Raw genomic sequence first — 25,528 nt, 5'->3', positions numbered from 1 at the left:
TGTTTGTTGCAGTTGATTTTATGGCCAGTACTTTACCTTAGTGTGATAAGTGTGTTACAGTTCTTATTACAAGTCATGTCCTCAAGTCCTCAAAATCAAGTGCTATGGTGACTGTAAATGATACAGCACAACATGTACCAGTTTTTATTTGACCAATCCTGCTTGACCATCCATCATAATTGGCAGTTCAACGAATGATAGCATAGAGCAATTAGCAGTTCAACCAATGATAGCACATCATAATTAGCAGTTCAACCAATGACAGCATAGAGCAATTAGCAGTTCAACCAATGATAGCACATCACAATTAGCAGTTCAACCAATGATAGCATAGAGCAATTAGCAGTTCAACCAATGGTAGCATAGAGCAATTAGCAGTTCAACCAATGATAGCATCCATTAGAGCAATTAGCAGTTCAACCAATGATGGCATAGAGCAATTAGCAGTTCAACCAATGATAGCACATCACAATTAGCAGTTCAACCAATGATAGCATAGAGCAATTAGCAGTTCAACCAATGATAGCATAGAGCAATTAGCAGTTCAACCAATGATAGCATCCATTAGAGCAATTAGCAGTTCCACCAATGATAGCATAAAGCAAAATTTTAGCAGTTCAACCAATGAGAAAGTGGCTGCATGTCCATTGAATATTTTGATTTTTATGTTTCTAACCCTGATGATGGTGCCTGATAGACACCTTGGAAGTGAGTAAAATTCTGGTTGGGTTTTTGAAGAACCTTACTATAGTTTATGATTTTTATGCTTTGTTTTGCAATTGCCTACGTTGTGAGGAAGGACTATGGACCTTACTTTCTGAATTCATTTGTCCAGAATGCTGTTCAAAGAAGTGAGCCGCAACTATTGCTGTCATTATCATATACATGTAACTATTTTGGCTACCTCCCCCATGGACTGTCACTGGCGAGAAGCTTTATGTTAAATTCCAATACTTCTGTGGGGCGCTACCGTCGTGATTTAGAAGGGAGATCAAAAGGTATTCGTGGCCAACTGAAGGAGCACGAGAAGGCTCTAGTATATGGCGCTATCCAGCTATCAATGGAGAAGAGAATGGTAAAAGCATCTCAAGGCTTGCTGAAATTTGCTGCAATTCTGTCCCAGAACCGGATTCCTGTCTTCATCCTCAGCAAGGGTCTAGATATAGAGACTGCTTCTGATGAGAATCCAGACGAGGTCAAATTCATTGAAGAGGTGAAAGAATTGTTCCTTGCTCGTGTTGAAAGAACGAAAGAAGAATGGATCGATGGACGGATGATCAGCGTTCATCAGCAGACACAGGCAGCCATCTTGTCCGAGCTGAAAGAGAAGGAACTAGAAACAATGACACAGAGCCTCATTCCACTATTTCCAGCCTTCCTGGAGTTTTTCGACAAAGATACCCGAAAGATCCAAGATGGCTACATCAACGGTCTGTTTCTGCCACACGTTGAGGCTCTTCTCAATCTTCCCACCATCCTCAAGCTCCCCGAAGAGTTCAGCACTGGTATGGCGCGTCTGTATGATACTGTATGATAAGCTATATGTTAAGTCAGTAAAGATATTTAAAAAAAAAACTGTCTTCTTGTGTAATTTTTCACCAAAGCAGATGAACAGCTTAGTCTACCAGCAAAATCTACACCTCACTTTCAGGGGAGTATGCTCCCGGATCCCCTTAGGAACGTTATGCCTTCGGCTCGACGTCTCGTTCTTTCGGATTCAAAATCGAGGGGACTGAAAATGATTTCAGGCTGGCTACAACCCTGTACCGTAGGATACATGTACTGCCAGAAGCGTCTCCCAGAGGCTGCAATCACTTCACTGGAGAAGGCCAAACAGATGATCAGTGCTAGTCCACTCGTTCCACTGGATACAGCTGTTGATGCTGCAAGCATCTTCCAGTCGTTTGAAGGCGTGTTATAATAGTATGGTGTTCTCTAGTTCCGTCGCCGAGGACGGCAGCGAAAAGCTTGGCAGGATAACATCGCTGACTGGACGGGCCTCAGCCTACAGGAGAGGATAACCCTGGCTAGGGATAGAAGAACCTGGAGGCAACTCTCTATCTTCATGTCTACCTTGTCCCCCCAACGACCTGGAGGTCAAGGGACTAGGTAGGTAGGTAGGTATAATAATATTTATGCAGCATCGTATATTGAAGAAAACAGTATCGAAATTTAGTAAGATTTGAATGGTTGGTGGAATCATGCCACTCTAAAATATTTTATATTTTGTACTCTTTTAATGGTGCTTTTAAATCAATTGGTTTTTTTGTCAAACGATAAATCCGTTATTAGACGTGCCTAAAGAGGAGGCCGAAGGACAACAGTCACAAAAAGGCATTAGTGGGATCCTTCGTCTTCCACTGTCTTCGAAAAAGGAGTCGAACCCAATAACCCAGGATCTAGAGTTAGCTTTTACTAGTTTTAGAGTAGAGTAGACACTTGTGTTATTGTATTTTACACTGTTTGAATCTATGTTACCTGCAATTAGCCCACGGGCAAGAATTTGCAATAAACTTGATTATTAATGTCTTGCTTTGAGAAACGCCATCATTCACAATATTGTTGCATACGATGAAGAAAACGTTATTGTTTTAAGTTGTATTTAAGTCTGAGTCTTTCGCACTGTTTAACCCTATTCAGACCGGGGGGGGGGGGCTTTTGAGGCCCGCGCCTACTTTAACGTCCTATAACGCCAGAACAGCTTACGATAGGGCCACCAAATTTGGTGAGTTTTCCTAAAATATTGTTGGCAACAATTTTACGAAGTTTGAAAAATTTTCCATATTTTCGTGTTGCCATGGCAACCGTTTGTTGACAGGCTGTTTTGCCAAAAATCACTATTTTTGGTTCTAACAATGTATTTTTCACATTTATTTGCTATATTACTGCTATTTTGTTGCATAAATAAAATCTTATATTATCTAGGATATCTTTCATAATTATATATGCATAAATTATGCTAATTTGATGACGTCATCAGCCCAAAATCCAAGATGGCGGACCGTATGGCCAGATCAAGAATAACGAGTTAATTATCCCTTAAAATTTATAACTACCTGGTATTTTTTCATCAAAAACCATCTAAATGAATGTATTTAGTCTATTTCCATTGCCCTTTGTGATTATTTGTTGCAAAAAAAGTATTTTTAAAAATTCAAGGTGATGGATATAATATGGCGGAGTCCAACTGGTATCTTAGATGTGTATGACGTCATTTTATGACGTCATTTTGACGTCATTGATGTTGCTATTGGCAACGCAAGTCGTAATAAACATTATTATTCTGTTATCTGCACTTGTTGTTACATTTTTGTAGAATAACTTGAAGTTTTCTGAGAATACCCTTTTTTCATGGGTCCGGCCAATATAATCAAATTGATGACGTCATCATTGCGTCATCTTACGTCAACGTAACGTCAAACGTCAAATACTTGTCAGATATTATGTCGATATCATGTCCTAAAAATTTAGTGGCCCTACGGCACGTCGTTTTAGAGTTATAGGACTTCAAAGTGGAGGGCCTCAAAAGCCCCCCCCCCGGTCCAGGGATGACCAAAAAAGCCCGGTCTGAATAGGGTTAAGTAATAGTGAAGACATTAGAATGCAATATAAGTAAAAAGGTTCGAGTACTGTACATATTTCAAAGCATACCATCTGCAAATACAACAATAAAACGGTTAAGATGCACGTTTTAGATTCCATTCGTCATTGTTCATGCGGTCCCCTTTGCAGTGATCCGACTCGGAGGTTCAGGCTTCAAAACCGTTTTTTTTTTTTTTTTTTCTAAATCAGGTTCGTAGGGCCTGATGTTACCATCATGGTGATGAAGAGCGGCCCATAGCGATAACTGTAGCAGCATCTCTTCTCCCTAAGTCAGAAACATCAAGCTTAAGCAAGCTTGACTTCACTGACTCAATAGGCGAAGCAGGTGTTACGAGGCTGCTCGGGAAATTCCCTACCCCATTTTGCCCGGAATGGTTTGATCCGCCACATCGCACCATCGCACATGTGGCGGGTTCTTTTACGTGCCCGGGGTGTGGCTCTCCCCAAACACGGGACCTCCATTTAACGTTATGCATTGTTGTTGAGAAAGACGCCATACATGCGCGAATCCCAGTACTTTCACTCAGGCGGAACGAGTACATAGCTTTAGCTGGAAACGTACCATGAAATGGGAGCGCCGTGTTTGATAAGAGCCAGACTGCAATCGCGTTAATGAACCCACCTTAAGCTTATTACTTACTTACTTAAACTTAGCATCATTTAGCTTAGTGAAGGTGAACATTATTAGACATAAATCATGCAAATTAGTTTAATATTTACACAATTAATGAGGAAAAGTTTAAACACTAAAATGACCTGCTACGATAAGACTTTCATACTTTGGACTCGTGCCTCTTGGATAGAGAGAATGATCAACCGAGACAAATTATGCAAATCAAGACCTTATTTGCATGATGCATAATCAAATGAAAAAATTTATAAATACCTCACACAAAAAGATGCAAACCATTTTGCGAAGGTATAAGGTCGCGGAACTCAACGAAATTTGTTGTCCTCATCAATTCAGCCTCCCGTGGCATGTAGGGGATCTTATAATAATCTTTATTGACAACGACAAAAGTACAGCGACTTTCTTAAGGTCTACATGTATAACAACTACTTACAGTACAACTAAACACATATATATGGATATCTATAGGTATGGATACATCAACATAAAGGGTCTAGCATGTCATCCAACCAGCTTACCTGTGATGGGCGGAGTTATACAACCTATTGTCATGCTAGTTAACCTTAGAGATTGTATGAAGAGATTTAGTCAGTTGGTGCCCCAAGGACTCAGGTGAGGTTACTTTAGTAGGGCTTAGTCCCTCTGTTGGATTGTGTCCTAGTTAGTTAGACCAACTCACTCTGTAAATATACTTAGCTCTCTGTATCATTATCCTAGAACTGTATCTTGTAACTGTAACTTGCTGTTAGAGTCCTAGTGAAGTACATTGTATTATATGTTACTTGAGTTTAGCATAGGTTGAATAAACACGGCTCACAAATAGTAATCGACTGGTTTGGCTGAGTTTCTGATAAGCTAATATAGGACTTAGATACCAAACACCCCGAAACGTTATATAATGTCAGGTACCTGTCTACAATCTACACCATTGCGGTTGAACCTGCTTTACACGACCCCTCCTACGGGTCAAAGGTTGTACTAATGTGCAGAAGGTAACCTGAGATCCACTCGCTATTGAAGATTTGTTTCCTGCTTTGTACATGCCTTGCAACCGTCTTTCAACCAATCGTATTGTTAGCAAGACACCAGGGCTTGAATCACTACACGATACCATATTCACAAGCGATACCCATGCAGTGATGAACTGTCATGGCACGCGTACGCGGTGAGCTGATGTACATGCCATTGGTATCTGTCGTGGTTCTACTCTCCTTCATTGGTAAGTAGACATAGAAACTTACATTTTATATTGGGGGGGGGATGTGAATAGAGAAATGCCACATTTGCTAAAAAAAATGCTGACTTTTATGATCTTTAATCGACGCTAAAAATGACAAACTTCCTACAAGTTGCATCAACAGGAAAATGGACCGGCGACCCAACGTTTACGAAAGGGAGCCTTACGCTAACCTGGGACAAGACTGGGGTCGACACATTCTTCGCAAAATATGTGGTTGAGCTGTATCAAAGCAAGAACGGGACTTGGTATGTACAACTGTAAGCGCCGGTGTAATTTTTCCGGCTACTACTATATCTACGCGACTCAACCTCTGCTTGGAGAGCAAGCCGCTCAGGTGTATCAGCACTAATGGAAGTAATTGTTGAGTTGCCCCTAAAATTGTGTTGTTAGTTTTGTAGCAGCATTGAGGAAGTATTCAGGAGCATTGAGGAAGTATATCGGTAAGGGCAGGTGTCACGCACCGGTAGCCCGAGGCCACCTATAGCGCATGTCAGGTGTGCCGTCTTTCTGCGGGCGGCACACGAAATGCCGGAAGTTTCGTGGCGTGGACGACTAGTTGACCGGCCGGCGCCAACCTGCCCACCGATACATGTACAGTTTGTGCATTGTCTCGATTGTCTCAAAATTCAACTGACCTTGCCAAAGTCAAATCTACCGAAAATGATTGATTTTGGCATGCGCAATGTTGGTAAATTTGCCGACGAAGACTTGCGCTCGAACGTTCAAGGCACGCTACGTATACCTTCCGCTACCGCCAAAATGACCCTGTCGGGAACTTTTTCAAACTAGGGGCAGGGTGACACATACGGTCGCCGTATGGTCGCAATAGGCAGAGTTTCTGTATCTACGGGGCCGGAAATCGTGTGGCCGTGGCCACGTTGGACAGGTGGCCGATATAGACTATTTCTTAATGCTTAGGTCAATGGGAAAAAAACAAGGGACTGACAAAAAGTGACCGCAATGGCCAGGTGGTCGCTATGCAGGGGTGGCCGCTAATACAGGACTGACTGTATATTTATTTGATCGGACCCAGATTCAGGGTACCGGAAATGGGGCCAGTCCGGTTTACAAAGTAGTTGACCTCCTTGTAGTATTTACACGTATGACGGAGATGCTATTGGAAGAGTTTGTAGAAGGATAAGAGTATTACAATCATTTATATCTTACGTTACTGACATAGGTCGTATTGGTTCTAGTATGAGGTTACCGACTTCGTAACTTCTACTGAGTAGTGCTGTCGTTCTGCGAACTTAAGTGCCTTCTGTTGTACCGTAATGGCATGTGATGAAATCTTACGATTTGAATTTTTTTCATTTCTATCTTTTCGCTTCCTTGTTGGCTGACAGCCTTGACGTGTACAGACCGCCGAGAGTACAAGAAAGCCTGTCTTTTGCACAGAGGGAGGTGACCTTCACGAGTTTACATCCGGGCACCGTGTACTGCAGGTATTTTCAGTGTCCTTCACATCATGAACTCATCATGATATTGGTATAACAAAAGTGTGATTTAGGATTAAGATTTGATTACCTTCTTCGAATCTTTTGTGAAGTCGCGTGGCGCAGCGGCGGTATTTGTGCCTCGTGACCGAGAGGTTGCGGGTTCGAATCCGACTGCGTGTCACCGATCTTGTGCCCTTGGGAAAGGCACTTTACACGGCTTTCCTCACTATGCTCAGGTGAAAATGAGTAGCCGGTGCAATGTCCTAGTGGGTAGTGTTCGCCTTGCATTCGGAAGGTCGTGAGTTCGATCCCGGCCGAGTCATACCAAAGACTATAAAAATGGTACATGCTGCTTTCTCTGCTTAGCACTCAGCATTCGGGAAAGAGTATGGAAGTTGAACACCACTACCAGTGGACTAGCCCCCTGCTGTAGTGATTGCGTTGTGTGTGGCCCAGGGCTAACGAAACAGAGATGGGCACCACCCTATGCGCCAGAAATGGGCACTGCCCTTGGCGCGGGAAGGGTTTAACTTAACTTTTTTTTTAACTTCGAATCTTTTGAAACAAAATGGCACTGGGTGAAAGTGTACAAAATTCCAGTTCAGATATACAATCATGTATCATAACAATGAATAGTTTGTGCTGCACATTGAAAAAACTGTTAAAATCCTCTGGCTTTTAGAAAAGATTAAAAATACGTCGACAAATGATAGTATAAAACTAGAGTTCCACGATCACATACCTTCGCCAAATAATCATGCCTTTATTCAAGACTTTAAGGTTTAATTCATGTATTTCTTAAGAGTACCTATTCCAAAAGCAACCGACTGCATGAACATTTGTTTGCAGAGGTTGGAAGTTCCATTTTATCCATCCCAACTAACCAGACAGACAGACAGACTGATATAGATGTAGATAATAGTATACCATTATATGAATGTGGGACATACTTGCATATATATGAAACTTAGCATGTAATGTTGATTTTCCAGGAACTGCACTATTGTGACATCAAATGACACCCGAAACTGCGGAGAATACCAGGCAATAATCACAGTTCCCATTAATGGTCTGTACGATTTTCATCAGATGTATTCTATTAAATGGTTTTAAGCGTCTGCTTCGACTTACATAATACAAATTTCATATAAATGTAGATACAGAGATAGCAATTAGAAATATATTTGACTACTGAGGCGTTTCAAGAGATTACAGCATATAGTGGTTTACCATCTTTTTTGCACATTTGATAAGAAGTGGAATTTACTGCATGTACACAAACTATGCCTAAAGTGGAGAAGAACACATAAAGTAAGTGTCTCGTTCATATTTCTTATACACAACAATAAACATTATATTACTTACAATTTTACACAGCAACCGACCCAACTGATCGGTCATTTAACTCCACATCAGTGACCAACACCACTATTACTGTTACGTGGCCATCCTTCACGGAGCAAAATCAACGCAGTCATTTCAAAGTGAAATACTTTTACTTTTACAAGGTAACAATGTCAAGAAGGCAACGCCGATAGGACGTATTTTTTTTCAAATCATTATAGTATACCGGCCTTAAACTTATGTGCGGTCGGGAGAACAATATCGATGTATCTTGTATTTTAGTAAATTTAAAATCTGCTACAAAATATATTGGGATCCTTTAAGTTAGTTTTCATGTTAGAATTAGAAGAACTTTATTGCACAACAATTGCCGTCCATGATACAATTTATGGCGACAATTATTACACAAAGTACAAAATAGAGGTATAGAATAGAGCTTAACAACCTAATTAACATGACAATAAGGACTAACACAATTCTTTGATGTAGTATCATAATGGAGTTGGCTAATCATTAGTTACGGTATTCTTTCTAATAGCAGAGCAGCCCTTGATAAATTTGCATATTTTTGCATTATGCATGAAAGTTTCACGTTAGACATGTCACCATCGAACCCTTTTCTGCAATTTTATATGTGGGTAACGCCATCAAGTAGCCAAACCATTTATATGCACACATTTGAGACCTATTTATCTATTTTTCAACCTTCAAGTGTGTTTTTTTCTCAAGGTAACTATTTCGCCATCAGAGATTGCCACAAACCCTGAACAGGCGCTCTACAATGAGACAGAGCTGGCGGCGACTTTTAGCGGTCTCACTCCAGGAAAGGAATATGAAGTTAGCAGCATTTTCCATTTTCCTAACCGTAGTTTGTTCCATGCAAAGCGATTGACCACGTCTAGGCAATGACCTGTGATAATGTGTTATGGAAATTATTTTGCTCGGAGATATCATTGGTTTTGAAGGTTTCAAGATTTTACACAGGAGGAAAATGGTTGTCATTGAGAGAGTTCTATAGTTTGGCACTACGGTCCTCATAATAATAAGTGTTTTACTCATTTCAAATATCAATGAAGCAAACAGATCTGAAATGCCATACTGGCTACGGTATCAATGATGTGCATTATAACAGACCAAACCACGTGTCTATGCTTGTGTGCATGTCTTTATTAAATCTTTAACGAACACGAATACTGGGCCTGGTTGCCGGTATACCGCACCGTATCCTGGTACACTATTACAGCTTATGTACTTCACCATAGCAGCTGTCACAGAAAAATAAACTATTAAAATCTCGAGAAGACAATGGGTATGTGAGCTACGAATACACTCAGCTTCCAACAAAAGATCAGACGCGGGCCTTGCCAAATCTGTGTTAAAAGTACATCATTATAAAGCCCCATCAAGTTGGCATCCGTCTGTCTCGGAAGACAATGGTAGGCAGACAGGGTGGGTTTAAGGCGACCCGTCTGCCTGGCCTGCACTTCGGTTATTAAGGTGTAGGAGGGGTGTGCACTTCCTTCTCCATCCTCTCGTCTACTGGTGCACTAAGTACTACAGGGTCAACTGTATGCAACGTGTATTAAAGACGTTTGCAGGTTTGACAGATGCAGGTTTGTAGTTTGGAGTTTCCGTCTCCTAGGAGGAGCTCCGACCTTTGTTCGTGGTGAAGTAATATCATAGTGATTTCCAGATTCGCCTGGAAGCAGTAGGAGACAACAGCCACTTCGTGATGTCGAACCCTTACCACATGAGGATCATCACAACTGCCATTGTCTCAACTGGTGAGTGAACCATCAGCAGTATATTGTCGTGACGTCACGTTGGGTAACGAACGGTACTAAGTTTGTTTGGCTCAAAACCTAGATGTCCTGGGTTTGAGTTCCCTAATATGCGCTGACTTTGTGCTCGTTGGGATATTCGAAAGGCACTTGACTTTAACTTGACACGAGTTTCCTCACTTCAATCAGCTGAAAACGAGGGCTTTTATTCATATAGGACGTTAAAGGCCCGTGTTTAATGAGAGCTACGTATACACGCATTCCGAGCACGTAAAAGAACCAAAACTGGCGACAGTATAATTCCGGACGAACACTCTAATTCCGGAAAACCTTTATTCATTTCAAAATAGATTAACCAGATGAATTAATATTTGTAGGTATGATATGTCAAAGTATGATGAATAGGTTGCAATTAGATGTCTCCATGAATTCTGAGAACCTGAGCGAGAATTCTGCCAGAATTCTGGGACCCTAAGCCAGAATTCACGGATCTTTCTTCGTAGAGACATCTAATTGCCACCTACGTATTCACTATCCTTTATAATCATACCTGCAAATATCAATCCATCTGGTCAATATATTTTGAAATTATCAAGGTTTTCCGGAATTAGAGTGTTTGTCTGGAATTATACTGTCGCCGGTTAGTTCCAACCACATTTATCAAAAAGAGAATCATTCATGCAGTCCGGATATGCAGCTTGTGCTCTTCCGTGCCAACCTGAAGTGATAAGCCATGAGGCGATTTACCGGGTATGCAATGCAAACAAATACAACGCGTGTGCATTTTTGCGATTTTTTGTATCAATTTTACAGTTTTGCTATGTAAAACATGTAATGTTTCATGCGTTTTTCAGATCCTTCTCCTGTAGAAAAAGTTGCAGTTGTTGCGAAGAGTTCGACATCCGTGACTTTGAACCTGATCCCACCGAAGGAAGGGTTTGTCGACCTGGTCCAAATACAGGCTACTTCGAAACACCATTCTAGGTACTTTTTAATAGTTCATCAGTGAATAGTGTGGTTTTCACCGTGCGATTAAAAATAAACATTACAGTACCGAACAAGAAGTCTTTATTCGTAGGAAGGAAAGACCACATACTGGACATCTTATGCACACGTACATGAGGCGTGCATATCAGTGTAAGATAAAAGCAGGGAAACGTCAACTTGAAGCATATTCATATGTCATTTCGCCAAAATATATGACCCTAGTTTTGCAAAATTAAAGCTGCTGTAACATTTATTCACTTCTTTAATAGGGCCTTCACACGGAAATCGAATTAGCAGGAATCAAGCCGAACCAGCCGGAATGAAGTATTTGCAAACTTCGTGTCACATTCGGGGCCATTCGGGTGGGAAATCTAAATGGGCCTTAAATCCCCTTCACACGAGAAGGAATGAGCCGGAATGCCGTCAGAATGAAAATTCTTGTCTATTCCTGTGAATTCGTAGTGCATTCTAGACATTCTTACGGCATTCGAAATATTCTTTCGGCCACATTCTGGCAGGATTCGAGGTGGCTTGCCGTTTCGGTTCTCCATCGAATGAGATAAGAATGTTTCGAATAATGTTAGAATGCCGTAGAATGCGGTCAGACTGCAGTCAGAATAGTTAGAATACATTAAGAATCCACTACGAATGCCTTTCGATATTTCTCCAATTCGAATGCACCTCGACAGTTTTTAACATGTCAAAAACTTTCGAGCCAGCCAAAAGAACGGGGACGAATATCTCGAATGCAGTAAGAATGTTTAGAATACAGTACGAATTGCGAGGAATTGCCACGAATAGAAAAAAAGTTCATTCGGACGGCATTCCGGCTCATTCGTGCTCTCGTGTGAAGGGGGCTTAAGTTCAGCTGACACCTGTCTTTTATATTCTAGTCCTCTTGTAGATGTTCCGTTCCCAGAGAAAATCCCAGTTCAAGCAACTCTGTCCAACCTGCGGCCTAAAACTACCTACAGCATTTCAGCCACAACTGTTGCTAATGGCAAGAGAGGACAGGCAAAGTTTGCAACTTTTACGACAGGTACGCCAAAGGTGGAACCTAGAGGTCCTGGGTTCGATATCCATGGACGTTGTGCCCTTGGGAAAGGCACTAACCACGACTTTCCTCTGTACTTTGTATGTGGCACTGTTAAAATAAGTTACTAAACTAGAGTGCAGTGCCACATTGTCCTCGTCTTGCCAAAAAAGAGAACATCAGTGGCGATAGCGGAAACGACCGACGGTTCTCTAGCCTAAGTTCCAGCCTCTGTAGTGACTGCTGGCGCAATCTTCGCTTGCTAACCACAGGTTCAGAGGCTGGGTTACTCAGGCTACGGTATCTTGGCGCTAGTTGTAGATTCTTACATGATATCCCTACCTTTATTTTCCAGCGGCAGTCTACGTTGACCCAAAGCTTGCAGGCTCGGTCACTGCCGCTCTCGTGGTCGTTGTAGCAGCAACAACCTTCTGTATCGTGCGGATAGTCAAGCGGCTGAGGTATAGGCTTGATCCAACACAGCTGTTCAAGGAAGTCCTGGAGGTATAGCTGGTTCTAACGAAAAATCTCAATCTTGATTTCTGCTTTGTTCTGGTCAATGTTGCAGTTTATATGACACCCGTGGAAGCATACATCTTTTTCTGACGAAGAGTTTTCAGCCTGTGTTCTTGGTGTCGACATGTCCTCATGTGTCCGCCGCCATGTTGGTGTCCCCATGTGTCCGCCACCATGTTGGTGTCCCCATGTGTCCGCCACCATGTTGGTGTCCCCATGTGTCCGCCGCCATGTTGGTGTCCCCATGTGTCCGCCACCATGTTGGTGTCCCCATGTGTCCGCTACCATGTTGGTGTCCCCATGTGTCCGCCACCATGTTGGCGTCCCCATGTGTCCGCCACCATGTTGATGTCCCCATGTGTCCGCCACCATGTTGGCGTCTCCATGTGTCCGCCACCATGTTGGTGTCCCCATGTGTCCGCCGCCATGTTTGTCTGCGTATGTGTCCGCTGCATGTCAGGAAAAAGAGTAGAAAGTAAAAATTAACATCTTCCTGAAAACAGAAGTGAAATACGCTTAAACTACGAGCACTGAATGCAAATATGCACACCAACAAGGCGACCACCACCTAGCTGCTTAATTGATATGGAAAGCGAGAGCATTCGCCAAATAGCAGTTACTCAAGCAAGTTGATAATGATTTGGGGGAACCGTCAAATGTTTCCCGTAGTATCCACTATCTTTCGTCAGCGACACTGAGCAGATCTGAAAAAGCAGGTTTTATACCATCAATATGGATTTATATGTAAAGGAGATGAGGTCAAAATTTAGATGGTTCGATAGGAAACAGATGTAAAACAAAAATTGATTCATCGGACCCATTTTAGTGACTCTTTGGCGTGTTCTATTACCTGCCAGTGGATGTCTAATCTTCATCGACGTTTTTGAGTGGTGCGGTCGTGCGCTAGCAGCGAAAACAAATAACCTCTTTCGGACTATAAACAAGAATGGTATGGTATTTGATCACTGGCAATTTTTCAAACATAATATAGTGTTCATGTGCTCCACATAGCATGAATGATACGGGGCATTTTCTGTAGGTTCAATGCAATGGCTGTGTATTTTACAATGTGAATGAGACTATAATTTCATGATATCTATCAGGACATCGTTGGGGCTGAGAAGATGGAACCATGGCTGAAGAACAGAAAGGACCTTTACCTCGATGAGCTGATTGGTGAGGGAGAATTTGGTCACGTGAGGAAGGGTGTGCTAATGGAGGACGGACATGTCTTCACTGTGGCAGCCAAGACGCTGAGGTCAGTTTTACAAGGTCAATGACCTACCTTTTTCTTAGGACATAAGAATTTTCTTTATCACAACCAGTTTTTCTAACCTGCTGACGTTTCAGTCAGATATCTTCAGTCTGTCAGACATCTTCCTCAGAACTTTTAACTGGAGTTCTGCTTCTCGCCGCTATATGTAGCCGATGTAGGTGGCGCTTTTGGGCGAGAACACTATCCCAAACGTGGCTGAGCTTGTACCCCCCCCCCCCCTTCGTCACGGTTCATCACTGGGGTGGACTTCCTTATCCAGACTGCTTCTTCGCCGCAAAAGCGCCACCTACATCGACTACATGTCGACTACATTAGCGGCGAGAAGCAGAACTCCAGTTAGGAGCTCTGAGGAAGATGTTTGACAGACATCGATACGTCTGCATTTGAGAAAAACTGGTTGCGTTAAAGAAAGTTCTTATGTCCTATGATCTACCAACCTGATGAAATTATTTTCGGCTACCTGTTTCTTGTCTATGATTCTATTGGCAAAACATATAGATATTGTGGAGTGCTTAAGTCTCAATAAGAATGATATAGAATACCTGCTAATCAATGAATGTCACATTCTATTTTATACAGCTTTGTATTGCCACGTGACTGTCAACATCAGTCACCTGACAAAAACTCCGTGACGAGATCTGACATATTGGTTGAAAAAGATGGCGACAGTGTTAAATTTAGCTTCTAGAAGATTAGTAAAAGACAGTGGATATAGATATTTGTCAGAATGTCACATGTTTAACTTCATAAATGTAGAGTGGATCGAGCCAACGAAATCACCTACCGAGACTTCGCGAAGGAGGCGAGTTTGCTGATCGAGGTCAACGATGACGGAGGTCACGTGAACATCGTCAGTCTGATCGGGCTGGTTGTTGATGGAGTGAAGAAGAAAGGTGCGAAAATTGTGATTACAGTGGAAGCCGCTTAATTGCACACCCAATTTGCCAGCAAATTCCGTGCAATTATCCGGCGTGTGCGATAATGCGAAGTTACCCAGCTGGACCGCACCGCCACGGGATTTGGGGATTCCGTGCAATTGACCGAAGTGTGCGTTTATCCGATGTGCAATTAACTGGCTTCCACTGTATTAGTATCCCTATCATAGAAGCTCATCTGTGTTAGATGTAACCATATTCCTTCCAACACTAAGATGTACATGGATCAAATTTTCAACGATCCACAATTGCCTTCTTCAGGGTCATTAGTGACCAATCACTTCAGAATGTAAACTCGCGAGACTTAAAGACATTTTAAGATCTTATTGACACACACAGATCTTATTGACACACACAGATCTTATTGACACGTGATCTTATTGACTACATGTGCACCTGTCAGGGCACTCCAGCCATCACTAAGTAGAGACGGGGGGCGTTATAAACATCCTGGTTTGGCCAATTGCTGATCTATCCGTAAGATCACGTGTCAATTAGATCACGTGTCTTTACGTTCTGAATTGAGTGGACATTATTGATCCTGAAAAAGGCGACAGTTTATAATTTGATCCATGTACACCTTAGTGTTGGGAAAAAGTTTAGCATTGTACTAAATATAGATATCCTTATTAGCTGTTGACCATTTAAAATGAACGTCCTTTTATCATAATAAAAAAGTGCTTTGTTCAGGACTCGTTCCTCTCTTCTCAGATCCCCGATACATCCTAGTGGAGTATGCCGAGCCAGGAGAGCTGCTCTGGTACCTGCTGGGCATCCAGAACAGCCGACATCAGGCAGGATTTCCGCCGGGCCAAGGGCGCCAGCTCACCGAGGTGGCTATCGACATCGCCCGGGGGATGCTCGAGCTCAAACGCCGACGGGTAAAGTTATTTTTGTCATTCTGTTTGTTATTTCACTTTACATGTTAAAGATGTCATGATATCGATATTATATTCTTGCTACTTAAATCGACGTTGAATAACAGATGACAGATAATTTGTCAGCTGGAGGGGATTTATTGGTTGTGTTGAAAAAAGAAACTCCAATGTCCTATATTCTACCAACCTAGCCTGGAATCCAGCCGTGTTGTGCTTTGGTCGCTCTGCTTGCTTTTGTTGGCAGGAAGCGTACCTTAGGGAAGCAACCAAAGCACAACACGGCTGGATTCCAGGCTTCTACTAACCTAATAAAAAAATTTCGGAAGTAAATACGGTTAACCGGTCGTTCATCGATCCGTTCCTACCAGATCACACACCGTGACCTGGCGTGTAGGAACATCGTTCTGTCCTCTTCTGGTGGCCAGGCCGGGCGGCTGGTCGCCAAAATCTCCGACTTTGGACTTGCCCGTGACGTATACGTTACGACACAGTACATGAGGCACCCTCTGGTTAGTACCTTGCACATTCAAAATCGATATATGTTTCTTACATTATTAGTTTTGAACAGGTGTAATTGGAAAAATCTAACTAATTTCTGTTTTATTAACACAATTCCTGGTTTTCTCGCAACTTACGCATCATCTTTAACAGCAGGAAACATTGCGTAAAAATCTTTTATTTGCATTTCATAATTCATGTTGATTTGTTCGGCGGGCCGGCCCAGCGGTTGCCATTAGTAGTTAGTACTAGTATTTGCTTTACTTCCCTAAAACAGAAAAGTATATCAGAGTATAGAATACAAATACAAAAAAGTTCAATATATATTGTTTAAAAATGAAAACATTTTTCATGTCTTTCATTTTTTATCCTTGCTTGTAATATCATATTTGTCCTTAGACCAACGCGTTGCTCCCGATCAAGTGGATGGCGATCGAGTCCCTGATTGAGGGTGCTTACAGCTGTAAGAGCGACATGTGGGGGTTCGGAGTCGTGCTGTGGGAGATAGCGACTTTAGGTGAGAGGTAAATCTGCCTAAAGCATGAGTGTACTAGACTACTAGTACTAGTGCATGTTTTGCACACTTTGTTATTCTCCAAGCAGACTATGGGTTTTTCTTATTGGACCGGTCCGGAAAAACCGGACCTGAAAAAAGTCGTTGGACCGGATGTTGGACCTATTGGAAAATGAACATAAATGTATTATATGATCAAGCATTCACACGTTTGGGGCTTAGCGGTCGAAGTAAAGGGCAAGGGCAAATCTTACAGTCAATCGTACAGAGGCAGTTAGCCTTGTAGGATTTTAAAACGCCAGTGGGAGTCGAATACTCCACAAAACAGATTTCTTTGTAGCGAAATGGATAATTGTTTTGAGTATCGTCCATTCACAAGTTTTCACATACTGAATCAGGTCCAGGTTCAGGTCCGGACCTGGACCTGATCCTCTCTACCTGAACCGTACCTGGACCTGAATTTTCTGTACCGGTACCCACCCCTAGTCGGGAAGATACATGTAGTAGTTCTTACCGCGAGAGGAGGGAGCGGTACGAAATCTCGCCGCCTACAATCTCCCCGACCCAACCTAGGCTTGCATTTCAGTGAGTCGTAATTCAAATGTTTGTGTTTCTTAGAGAATCCTAGAGAAACGAATGACACTACAGTATTCTAAAGCTGCCAATAAAGTATGATACGGTTATTTATTCGGATACGATTCGTTGATTGGGACCCCTGACAACATTGCGGACAGTGTCCGTTGCTTTGACATCATTTTCATTGACGTCAAAATCGTTATGAATGATGTGAAATTGAAATAGCGTCAATGAATACGCAAATCCACAGATTTTGCGCTCAAATTGACAAAGTACAACTACATGAACTTATATAAATGTGCAAGATATGTTTCTTTTACTAATATCCATACCAATAAGGTTTACGTATATATATATATATATATATTATAACACATCATCTTCTTTTGACAATCCTTACTGTTCTTTAAGCCAAGGGCACAACCCACCGTAAGTGCAAATACGTGCTGTCTACGTGCCAAAACGTGGGTAATCTTTTAAGATCCGTAAGTGGTAAGTGCCACCTTGGTACGAACTCGTAGGGAATCTGACGGAATTTGGAGCACGCAGACACGCCGTAGAACTTTACGTGCAGGCAAAACTTGTGTTGCCGTGTTGACGTACTCCCACCCTGCTCTTGCCAGTCGTTTCCTACGTTTTCGGAAATACGTGGCAGACATGGCCTCCCAAAAAAAACGGACGGACAAGTTGCCCTTAGCTTAACTGCCGCCTTGGTCGTTTCCAGGCGGAACACCTTACCCCGAGGTTTGTGGGTACGAGACCCTGGTGACGAGGCTCCGCCGAGGGTACCGCCTGCAGAAGCCAAACGGCTGCTCGGTCGAGCTGTGAGTAAACTGCTGTTGGAAACCTTTTGAGTTTAATGTTTGGAAATTTATATCTAAATTTTACCTATGCGCTGTCTCTTAGATTGTCCGTTATCACTTGTGAGCCAAGTAGTGTTTAGCATGTCCGTCTATCTTTTCTGTCTGTCAGTGACTTATAGTTTCCCAATATTCACAATGCAACGTTGTCTTGCATCTACATTGATTGATTCTTTTGTCTGTGAAGATTCTGAAGCTATTTTGGGTAAGGGGTGAAGTTTGCTATCATCTGATTGTCTTGTTAACCATACGTGTAAAAACTACACTAAAGAAAATATAGCACATGGCATAAATATTTTCTGCTTACTAATACAAAGAATTCAAAGTTCACAGAGTTTAACGCATGACTGCGGATTCATCAGAACACTTCGATTTTTCTCCGCTGCCAATGACTTAGATACGAACTGATGAACCTTTGCTGGCTGGATGACCCGGATGTAAGACCCACGCCTGACGTCATGGAGGTCAGGTTGGAGCAACTGCTGCAACAGGACAAGGTAGGGAATCACCAGTTTTCACAGGTGATATAAGTACCATCCGTAAATAACTTCATCAGGTTGGCAATTATTCATATAGTAAGGTTCTTTAAGCACAACCAAGGGGTACTTACAGGGTAGAATGACTGGACACTACCTCTTGCTGCTTAAATTATAGCCGATGTAGGTGGCGCTGCAGCAGCAAGAACGCCGTCCCAAACGTGACTCGGCTTGTATCCCCCTCATCTCTATTCATGACTGGAGCTGATTTTTTGGTAGCTGAGCCATTTTCGGACGGCATTCTTGCTGCTGCAGCGCCACCTACATCGTCTATAAGTAGCAGCAAGAAGTAGTGTCCAGTCATTCTACCTGATGATGACCAGTGTCTGACAGACACCGAAACGTTGGATGTAAGTACCCAGGTAACCCCTTGGTTGTGCTTAAAGAACCTTACTATATATATATGAGTGCCGTTTCCTGGTACAAGTAACACATTGTCTCATCACTATTAAGGGCACTATTCGCACAGATAAGGTCTTGGAATCATGATCCACGTGTACGTTATCACAATCTGCAAGAAGCCTGAATGGTAGAAGAGACTGCTAAAATCAATGTCTCGTCAGACTACCTTTTTTGACATTCAGATTTTTCTTAAATATCCAAAATCTGTAGTCTAATCAAATATCGTTATCTTTATATTTAGAGGCTCTGCAAGATGACAAAAGGATACTAGCATTATACTTACTTGACCTTATCTTGTAATATTGTTCAAGAAATAGAAAAACAAGTACAAATACTTCAGGTTGCAATACCACTAATAGTAATCTATTTTGTGCCTGAAATGTCCCATTATTTGCATTTTGGGCGTTTTATTTTACTACTGTTCATTGAACATGGCATAGCAAGAGCAACTGTTGACATCTGGCGCATTTTCTATCGTTACAGGCTTTCTTTCCAGAGACCTAGGAAGGCAGTAAAGAGCGTGTCACTCGCGTTTGCATCAATGAAGCGAACAGATGCTGGACACCATGATAGTGCACTATTAGTGCCCTTATTTTGCATTGCAGTGGACGACAGCTTGAGCAACTACACGGCTTTTTATAAACTTTCGTTTTATGTGCTTTTTTTTCTTATATTCTCTTCTGTTTGCGACACACACCTTAACACAACTTTTTCGAGGCGGTCGGAAGATTTCTAAATACCACCAACATGTTTGAGCTACGAAGCACTGAAATGCATCTATTTGCTTCTAAATTTATATAGCATGATGCACTGCTCCAGCATTTTTTTACTGTCCCTTTCATTGTCGTAAATTTTATTTTGGTCATTTTCAACGTTCAAAAAAAACTTTTTTATCATTTGTAAGCATTACGTTGTTCAGATGAGGTAGATTTTTAGTCCATCCAAACAAGCAAGTTTCCATCCTGGTACAGCTAGAGGTACGGGTCCTGAATACAGCACTGATTGACACATATCTTAAGTCTACTTTTTAAATTTCTAAGGCACCATCATGTAGCTTTGTTAGTTTTTTTGCCTTGTGAATGTTCTTTTCTGTATTCATATTCATTCTAATGAATAATTTTACACAGCAATGTTTGCTACTTGGGAGCTTTTGAGACACACTGTCTCTTTTTCAGTAGAGACTAGAGGCCCACATGTAGAAGAAACCAAGTGTCAAGGAGGTTACTTTGTAGGTCATAGATTTTATCTTGATACACGGAGATAGTTTGATACGTCAGTTGAAATTTTCATATTGCAATCTCTTTTTTCCTGTTTGAACGTGTAACTTTAAACTGACTAAGAAGTATTGTTACAGAGATTTGTGTTTATTTTTAGTGACCAGTTTATAGCTGCGGCATCATTTTATTTGTTGCTGACTTGGGTAGAAACCAAATTACATGGATGTACATTTTTGTACGTGTAAGGAGCGGCAAAGTAAAGATCAGCATTGTATATATACAAGAACAAAATGGCATAATTTTGTACACGTCTGGATGTTTTAATTTATAATCCGTAGAAAGTTGCAAGAAATTGTACAATGTAACTGCATTCGATAACTACATGTATGCAATATTCAATCTTCCATTTATTTGGTTATACATGTTGACTAATTAGAGTAAGGTGATTTTGGCTTTTGTACAAGATGTGATCAATAGGTTCATGGCCTCATCCAGAAACATCTAAAGGTGTAGTACATACTCGAGCCAATATTCACCAAATTTCAAATAATGTGGTCATTTCATTCCAATTGACGTCCTTTTGAAAAATCAGTATAAGTGGCGAGAAAAGTGGGTGAACTGAGATGGCTAGTGTTCTGTATGCCATGAAAACGTCGAAATGTTTGACTGGAAATCCCTTCATATTTCAACTAGAAAGAAGTGGGTATCTGACTTTCAGCAGAGCTGCATTTCATGATTAGATTGCAGCTCAATTGTCCTCTCTAGCATTACTGATTTTCGTCAAACTTTAAAAGTGTAATGATCCTTGTGTCATCCCTCTGAGGATGAAGAGTTTACTGAACTTTTTCATGCAAAGTAATGATCACAAATTGCATGTGAATTTTGGTAGACCTCCATAAAAGCCTTTACACTAAACTATTCCGCCCTGGCATTGGGGTTATGCACCTTATTTCTGGGTTCGGCCGCAAACTTTTTGACCACCCCTTGTACATGTAGGTCAAATTGTTGAGTGATGTGTTGGCTTAGCTTGCATAGAAGTTGTCTAAATCCCACTTCTGACACCAGTTTTAGTTGGGATTTTTGCAACACTTAAAAACTGCTGAGCAGTGGATTTTTGTACTCATACAGTCATAAACAGAAGTAAAATGAGTTGAAGGTAAACATTTCAGTCTCCTGAGTTTCAGATTGCTGAATGGTGTTCACTTTAATTTGCAAGTCAAAGGTTTTCAAGTCAATCAAGGATTTTGAAAAAAAAAATATTACAAAAACTTACATTTTTTTCTTCTCGAAATAATTTTTTGCCAGTAACCAGGTTCCAAACCAGACGCTGTGTTTACTATGACATCATGGGCAGAATTTTTTTATTACCTGGCACTAGGAATCAGGAAGTAATAGGTGTTGTACAATTGTCTTTGTTATCAAGTACTGCTTACTATGGGTGCTTAAGCTTGTTATTTGGAATTCAAACTTGCATTTTTGACATCAGGTGAAGCACTAGAAGACATACAAAATGTAGGCTTTCAAGCTATACAGTTTATTCATGCTATAAAATTTATAAAAGTATAATCAATAGGCTATGAAATCATCTTTGCAACATATACAGCAGACTGAGTCTCTGAACACTGAAATTACAACTTTGTTCTTTAGAAATGGAAGACAACAACAACATTGAGTAAAACCATAACTTACTGAAAATGTCAAATGGAAGACAAATGTACTAGAAGGAAATGTTAAGTGACAGAAAAGTAAACTTTTGCTAAAAAAAGACAAGGAAAATACTAGCAGCCATCTAATTCTAACCTTCTGAGTTAGCCTTTTTGCATCAAATTTCTGAATAATTGGTCATGGGTATACATGTATGCAGGACCAATTGCAAGAGGTTGTGAGTTCAAGTTTTGCTGTTGTTTCTTGCACGCGAAAGGGTCACAGACATGACAGACATTAACCCTATCCAGACTGGGCTTTGTTGGCATTCCCCAGGGATTTTTGTAAAATATGCCTTTCAGAAACCTATTGCCATGGCAACACGAAAAATTATAAACTTACTCCATTTTTTTGTAAATTGTTGCCAACAATATTCTATGAAAAGTCACAAGTTTGGTTGTTCTAGCACAAGCCGTTTGGAAGTATACAGCGTCAAAGTTGGCACAGGCACTTTTATCCCCCCTTCCCCCAAGTCTGGATAGGGTTAAGCAGTGGTCCATTGTTGTCAAAAAGAACTACTCTACATATATACATACATATGTAGGAACATTTTTTCAATACAAAGAACCTATAAATACTAAACATATTGTTAGTCATCTTTGTCACAACCAGTGGAAGCATACATTGTACATGTAGCTCAAGTTTGTTCATTGATCTCAAACTGGTTCTAACTAAATTTTTCACTTTGCAGCAGGAAAAAAGTTAAACAGATGGTTAGAACTGGTCCCAGGTTACTTGACTCGTACAGTGAAATAGAGAATAAATCTGAAAAATGGGAAAGTCATTGTCTTACTCGTATTAGTTTTACCGGTATTTTACCTATAGTACTATTATACTTAAATCTCAGCTCACACTCATAGCTTGCACAAAAATATCTAAGAATAAATCTCAAGTCACACTGCATAGTTTGCACATACGGTATATGTCTACTTTAGACTTTTGTCATTAGGCTTTACACAGAAATCTCTGATGAACACACTTGACTTCTAGCTTCTTGTTGCTTATAATGTGCTTCTCTTTTTCTGATGGCATACAAGTAAGTTGTCTATTTAGCTTTACACAAGAAACCAAGTACAAATTGAACTAATATACCATCATAAACAAAGAGTACTTTATAAACCTGAAAAAGCTAGACTCCAAGACTTTCTTGTACTGTACTACCATTACAAACTGATAGGAGGCGCTATATGTCCAGGGGGTTGAGCCCAAACTCCAGCAGCAGGTGCTTGTGCCTGAGTTGAATCTGGGTGGCCTGCTTCTCCCATTTCTGTTTGGCGTCATCCATTTTGTGAAGAAGATTATCCAATGCATCCTGACGAAAAAAACAAAAACATAACAGTAAATGTTTGTTGAATGTTCCAGTTGGATATATTTCAAATTTTAATGCCAAGTTGAGTATGAGTTGCTCAAATTTATCCAGGCTAAAAACTGGCTTACTCAATTTTGGTTCTGTACTTGGAAATCATTAGTACATTTCAGAATCCATACATTTGATATATATCTTTATTGATCATACCTACATAGAGAAAAGTAGGGTTATGGCCACTGTATAAAAATGGAAACAATACTGCCACTTTTGCAAAGATAAGCAAATTAGCAAACATGATTTACATTTGAGTGACTTTTCCATACAATCCTTAGGAGTTAGTAGTTTTATTGAATTGTTCTGCCAGCTCATTCTAGCCGAAGAAGAGTGATGGATATCACTCAAAACAAGGACGTTATATCACATAATATAACGTCCTTGCTCACCCTCCTGCACCGCATGTACAACCACGACGCGCCTGCACCACTCAACAGTCTACTTCCTGAACCATTCGTACATCGACGAGAAACCCGCCTGTCTACATCTCTGAGCACTGCAACGCCTTGGAACCTGTGAAATCAGCTACCACATCCCACCGCCGCACCTTCCTCCCGGCCACAACAAAACTCTGGAACTCACTGCCTCAGCATATAGTGACACTTAGGGACAGACATAAGTTTAAGACAAGTATCAACAACCACTTCAGCGATCCACGTCAGCGCCCTTAAGGACAGCTGCTAATGCTGGAGATCGGAAAATGACTACATAGATTAAAAAAAAAAAAAAAAGAATGTCCAAAGGTGAATCTCTATTTTCAATCCAGTTGTAAAGATTGAATTATGTTTAAATATTGTTTGCCTGGATAACCTTCTAACCTTCATAAACGTATTAAACAAATTAGGAAAAGTACACAACTTACATGCACGATCCCATCATAGGAAATCTCCATACTGTCGATCTTCATCCTCAGCTCCTCGATGGTCCTATCCTTTTCCCGCGTGATTCTCTCCTTCTCGACCTTTGTCTCCTGCAGCTCGGCCTCGGTGTTGGCCAGCTGCTGTCGTAGCCGCGTGACTTCTGTCTCCAGCGTGTGGATACGCAGGCCTAGTTCAGTCTGCATGGTTTTGTACTGTCTGGTCAAATCTGAAACAGTTTTAAAGGTACATTATGTACCATTTTGGACCCTAGTAAGAAACACCGAGAAGATGTCTGCATGGTTTTGTACTGTCTGGTCAGGTCTGAAACAGTAGCACACAAAATTCATTAATTTTCGTGAGTAGGGGGGGAAAGAATCATGAACTGAGACTCTTTGCTGCACCACAAAAGTTCTGTCTGAGTTGCAAAGTTTTTTTCTTAGTTTAGGTTCTACTGAATCAGATGTAGATCCTATATTAAAAGTTAAATTCTGTGGCAATGTTTATTGCCTTATAAAGCTATTGTCTACCTTGTGCACATATATGGTGTTATAAAAGATGATTTTAAAAATCTACCAGATTGATAAAGGGACAGAGACTGTGTCCTGAAAGCTTCCCATGCAAGCTATGAACTTACAGTAAGTTGTGCGCAATATTAGCCTGGAATCCAGCCGTATTGTGCTTTGGTCGCTCCCCTGAGGTACGCTTCCTGCCAATACGACTGGCCTTCGTTACCATTCGAACGATCGGCAGTTCAATATTCGCACACTTTATGTGCGCGATTTCTGATTGGCTGTTAGCACCACCAAGATGGAAATCGAACACAAACAATCATGTTTACAGTTTGTAATCGAACGGAACACTACTTCTATCTTGCGACTCATTAGTGACGTAAGGGCCGATTGTTCCAATCCTAACGAAGGCCAGACGTGTTCGCAAGGAAGCAGAGCGACCAAAGCACAACACGGCTGGATTCCAGGCTAGCGCAATATATTATGTTATATAAATTTCTGTTAAAAGATTCTAAAAATGCTACTTGACTATCATCTACAGTCTTACATGTATCTTTTCCATCATCCCAAATCAAATAAACGTTAAAACAAAAGAACTTTTGTGATCATAGACCATTGTTTCAGCTTTGTTGCAACATGTGCCACTTATTTTATATTTTAGTATGCTGCCATGGTTTTCTTTTCGTATAATAACATGAAAACTAAATAAAAAGATTTCAACAAACAAGAAAACAAACAAACAAGAAAACAAACCTGAGCTGATGGATTTCTGATCGAATCGTTGGTCATCCAGATCCTCCTCCACCCCCCGCAGTTTCTGTCTCAT

At 41.1% G+C, this 25,528-nt stretch overlaps 2 protein-coding genes across 2 annotated transcripts in view; one reads left to right on the top strand and one right to left on the bottom strand.

Moving 5' to 3' along the window:
* Positions 1-4,700: 4,700 nt before the first annotated feature.
* On the top strand, positions 4,701-20,993 carry LOC118404494 (tyrosine-protein kinase receptor Tie-1-like). Its single transcript, XM_035803597.1, has 18 exons — positions 4,701-5,453; positions 5,584-5,719; positions 6,821-6,919; positions 7,906-7,982; positions 8,291-8,421; positions 8,987-9,094; positions 9,951-10,041; positions 10,893-11,022; positions 11,919-12,064; positions 12,414-12,562; positions 13,678-13,832; positions 14,607-14,743; positions 15,497-15,666; positions 16,032-16,172; positions 16,561-16,678; positions 17,976-18,075; positions 18,509-18,608; positions 19,533-20,993. The coding sequence occupies exons 1-18, from the start codon at positions 5,384-5,386 to the stop codon at positions 19,551-19,553; spliced, it is 2,079 nt and encodes a 692-aa protein (XP_035659490.1). The 5' UTR covers positions 4,701-5,383; the 3' UTR covers positions 19,554-20,993.
* Positions 20,994-21,779: 786 nt separating this feature from the next.
* LOC118404493 (coiled-coil domain-containing protein 153-like) overlaps positions 21,780-25,528 on the bottom strand; it is a gene marked incomplete in the record, with an annotated part of 5,280 nt that continues 1,531 nt past the window's right edge. Inside the window, 3 exon segments of the mRNA XM_035803596.1 lie at positions 21,780-23,282; positions 24,196-24,419; positions 25,456-25,528. Coding sequence (XP_035659489.1) covers positions 23,154-23,282; positions 24,196-24,419; positions 25,456-25,528 — 426 coding nt within the window.

The sequence above is a fragment of the Branchiostoma floridae genome, chromosome 17 (genome assembly GCF_000003815.2).
Source record: "Branchiostoma floridae strain S238N-H82 chromosome 17, Bfl_VNyyK, whole genome shotgun sequence".
In the NCBI taxonomy this organism is placed as follows: domain Eukaryota; kingdom Metazoa; phylum Chordata; class Leptocardii; order Amphioxiformes; family Branchiostomatidae; genus Branchiostoma; species Branchiostoma floridae.
The sequence above is the reverse complement of the archived record's forward strand: the minus strand, read 5'-3'. Positions and strand labels throughout refer to the sequence as shown.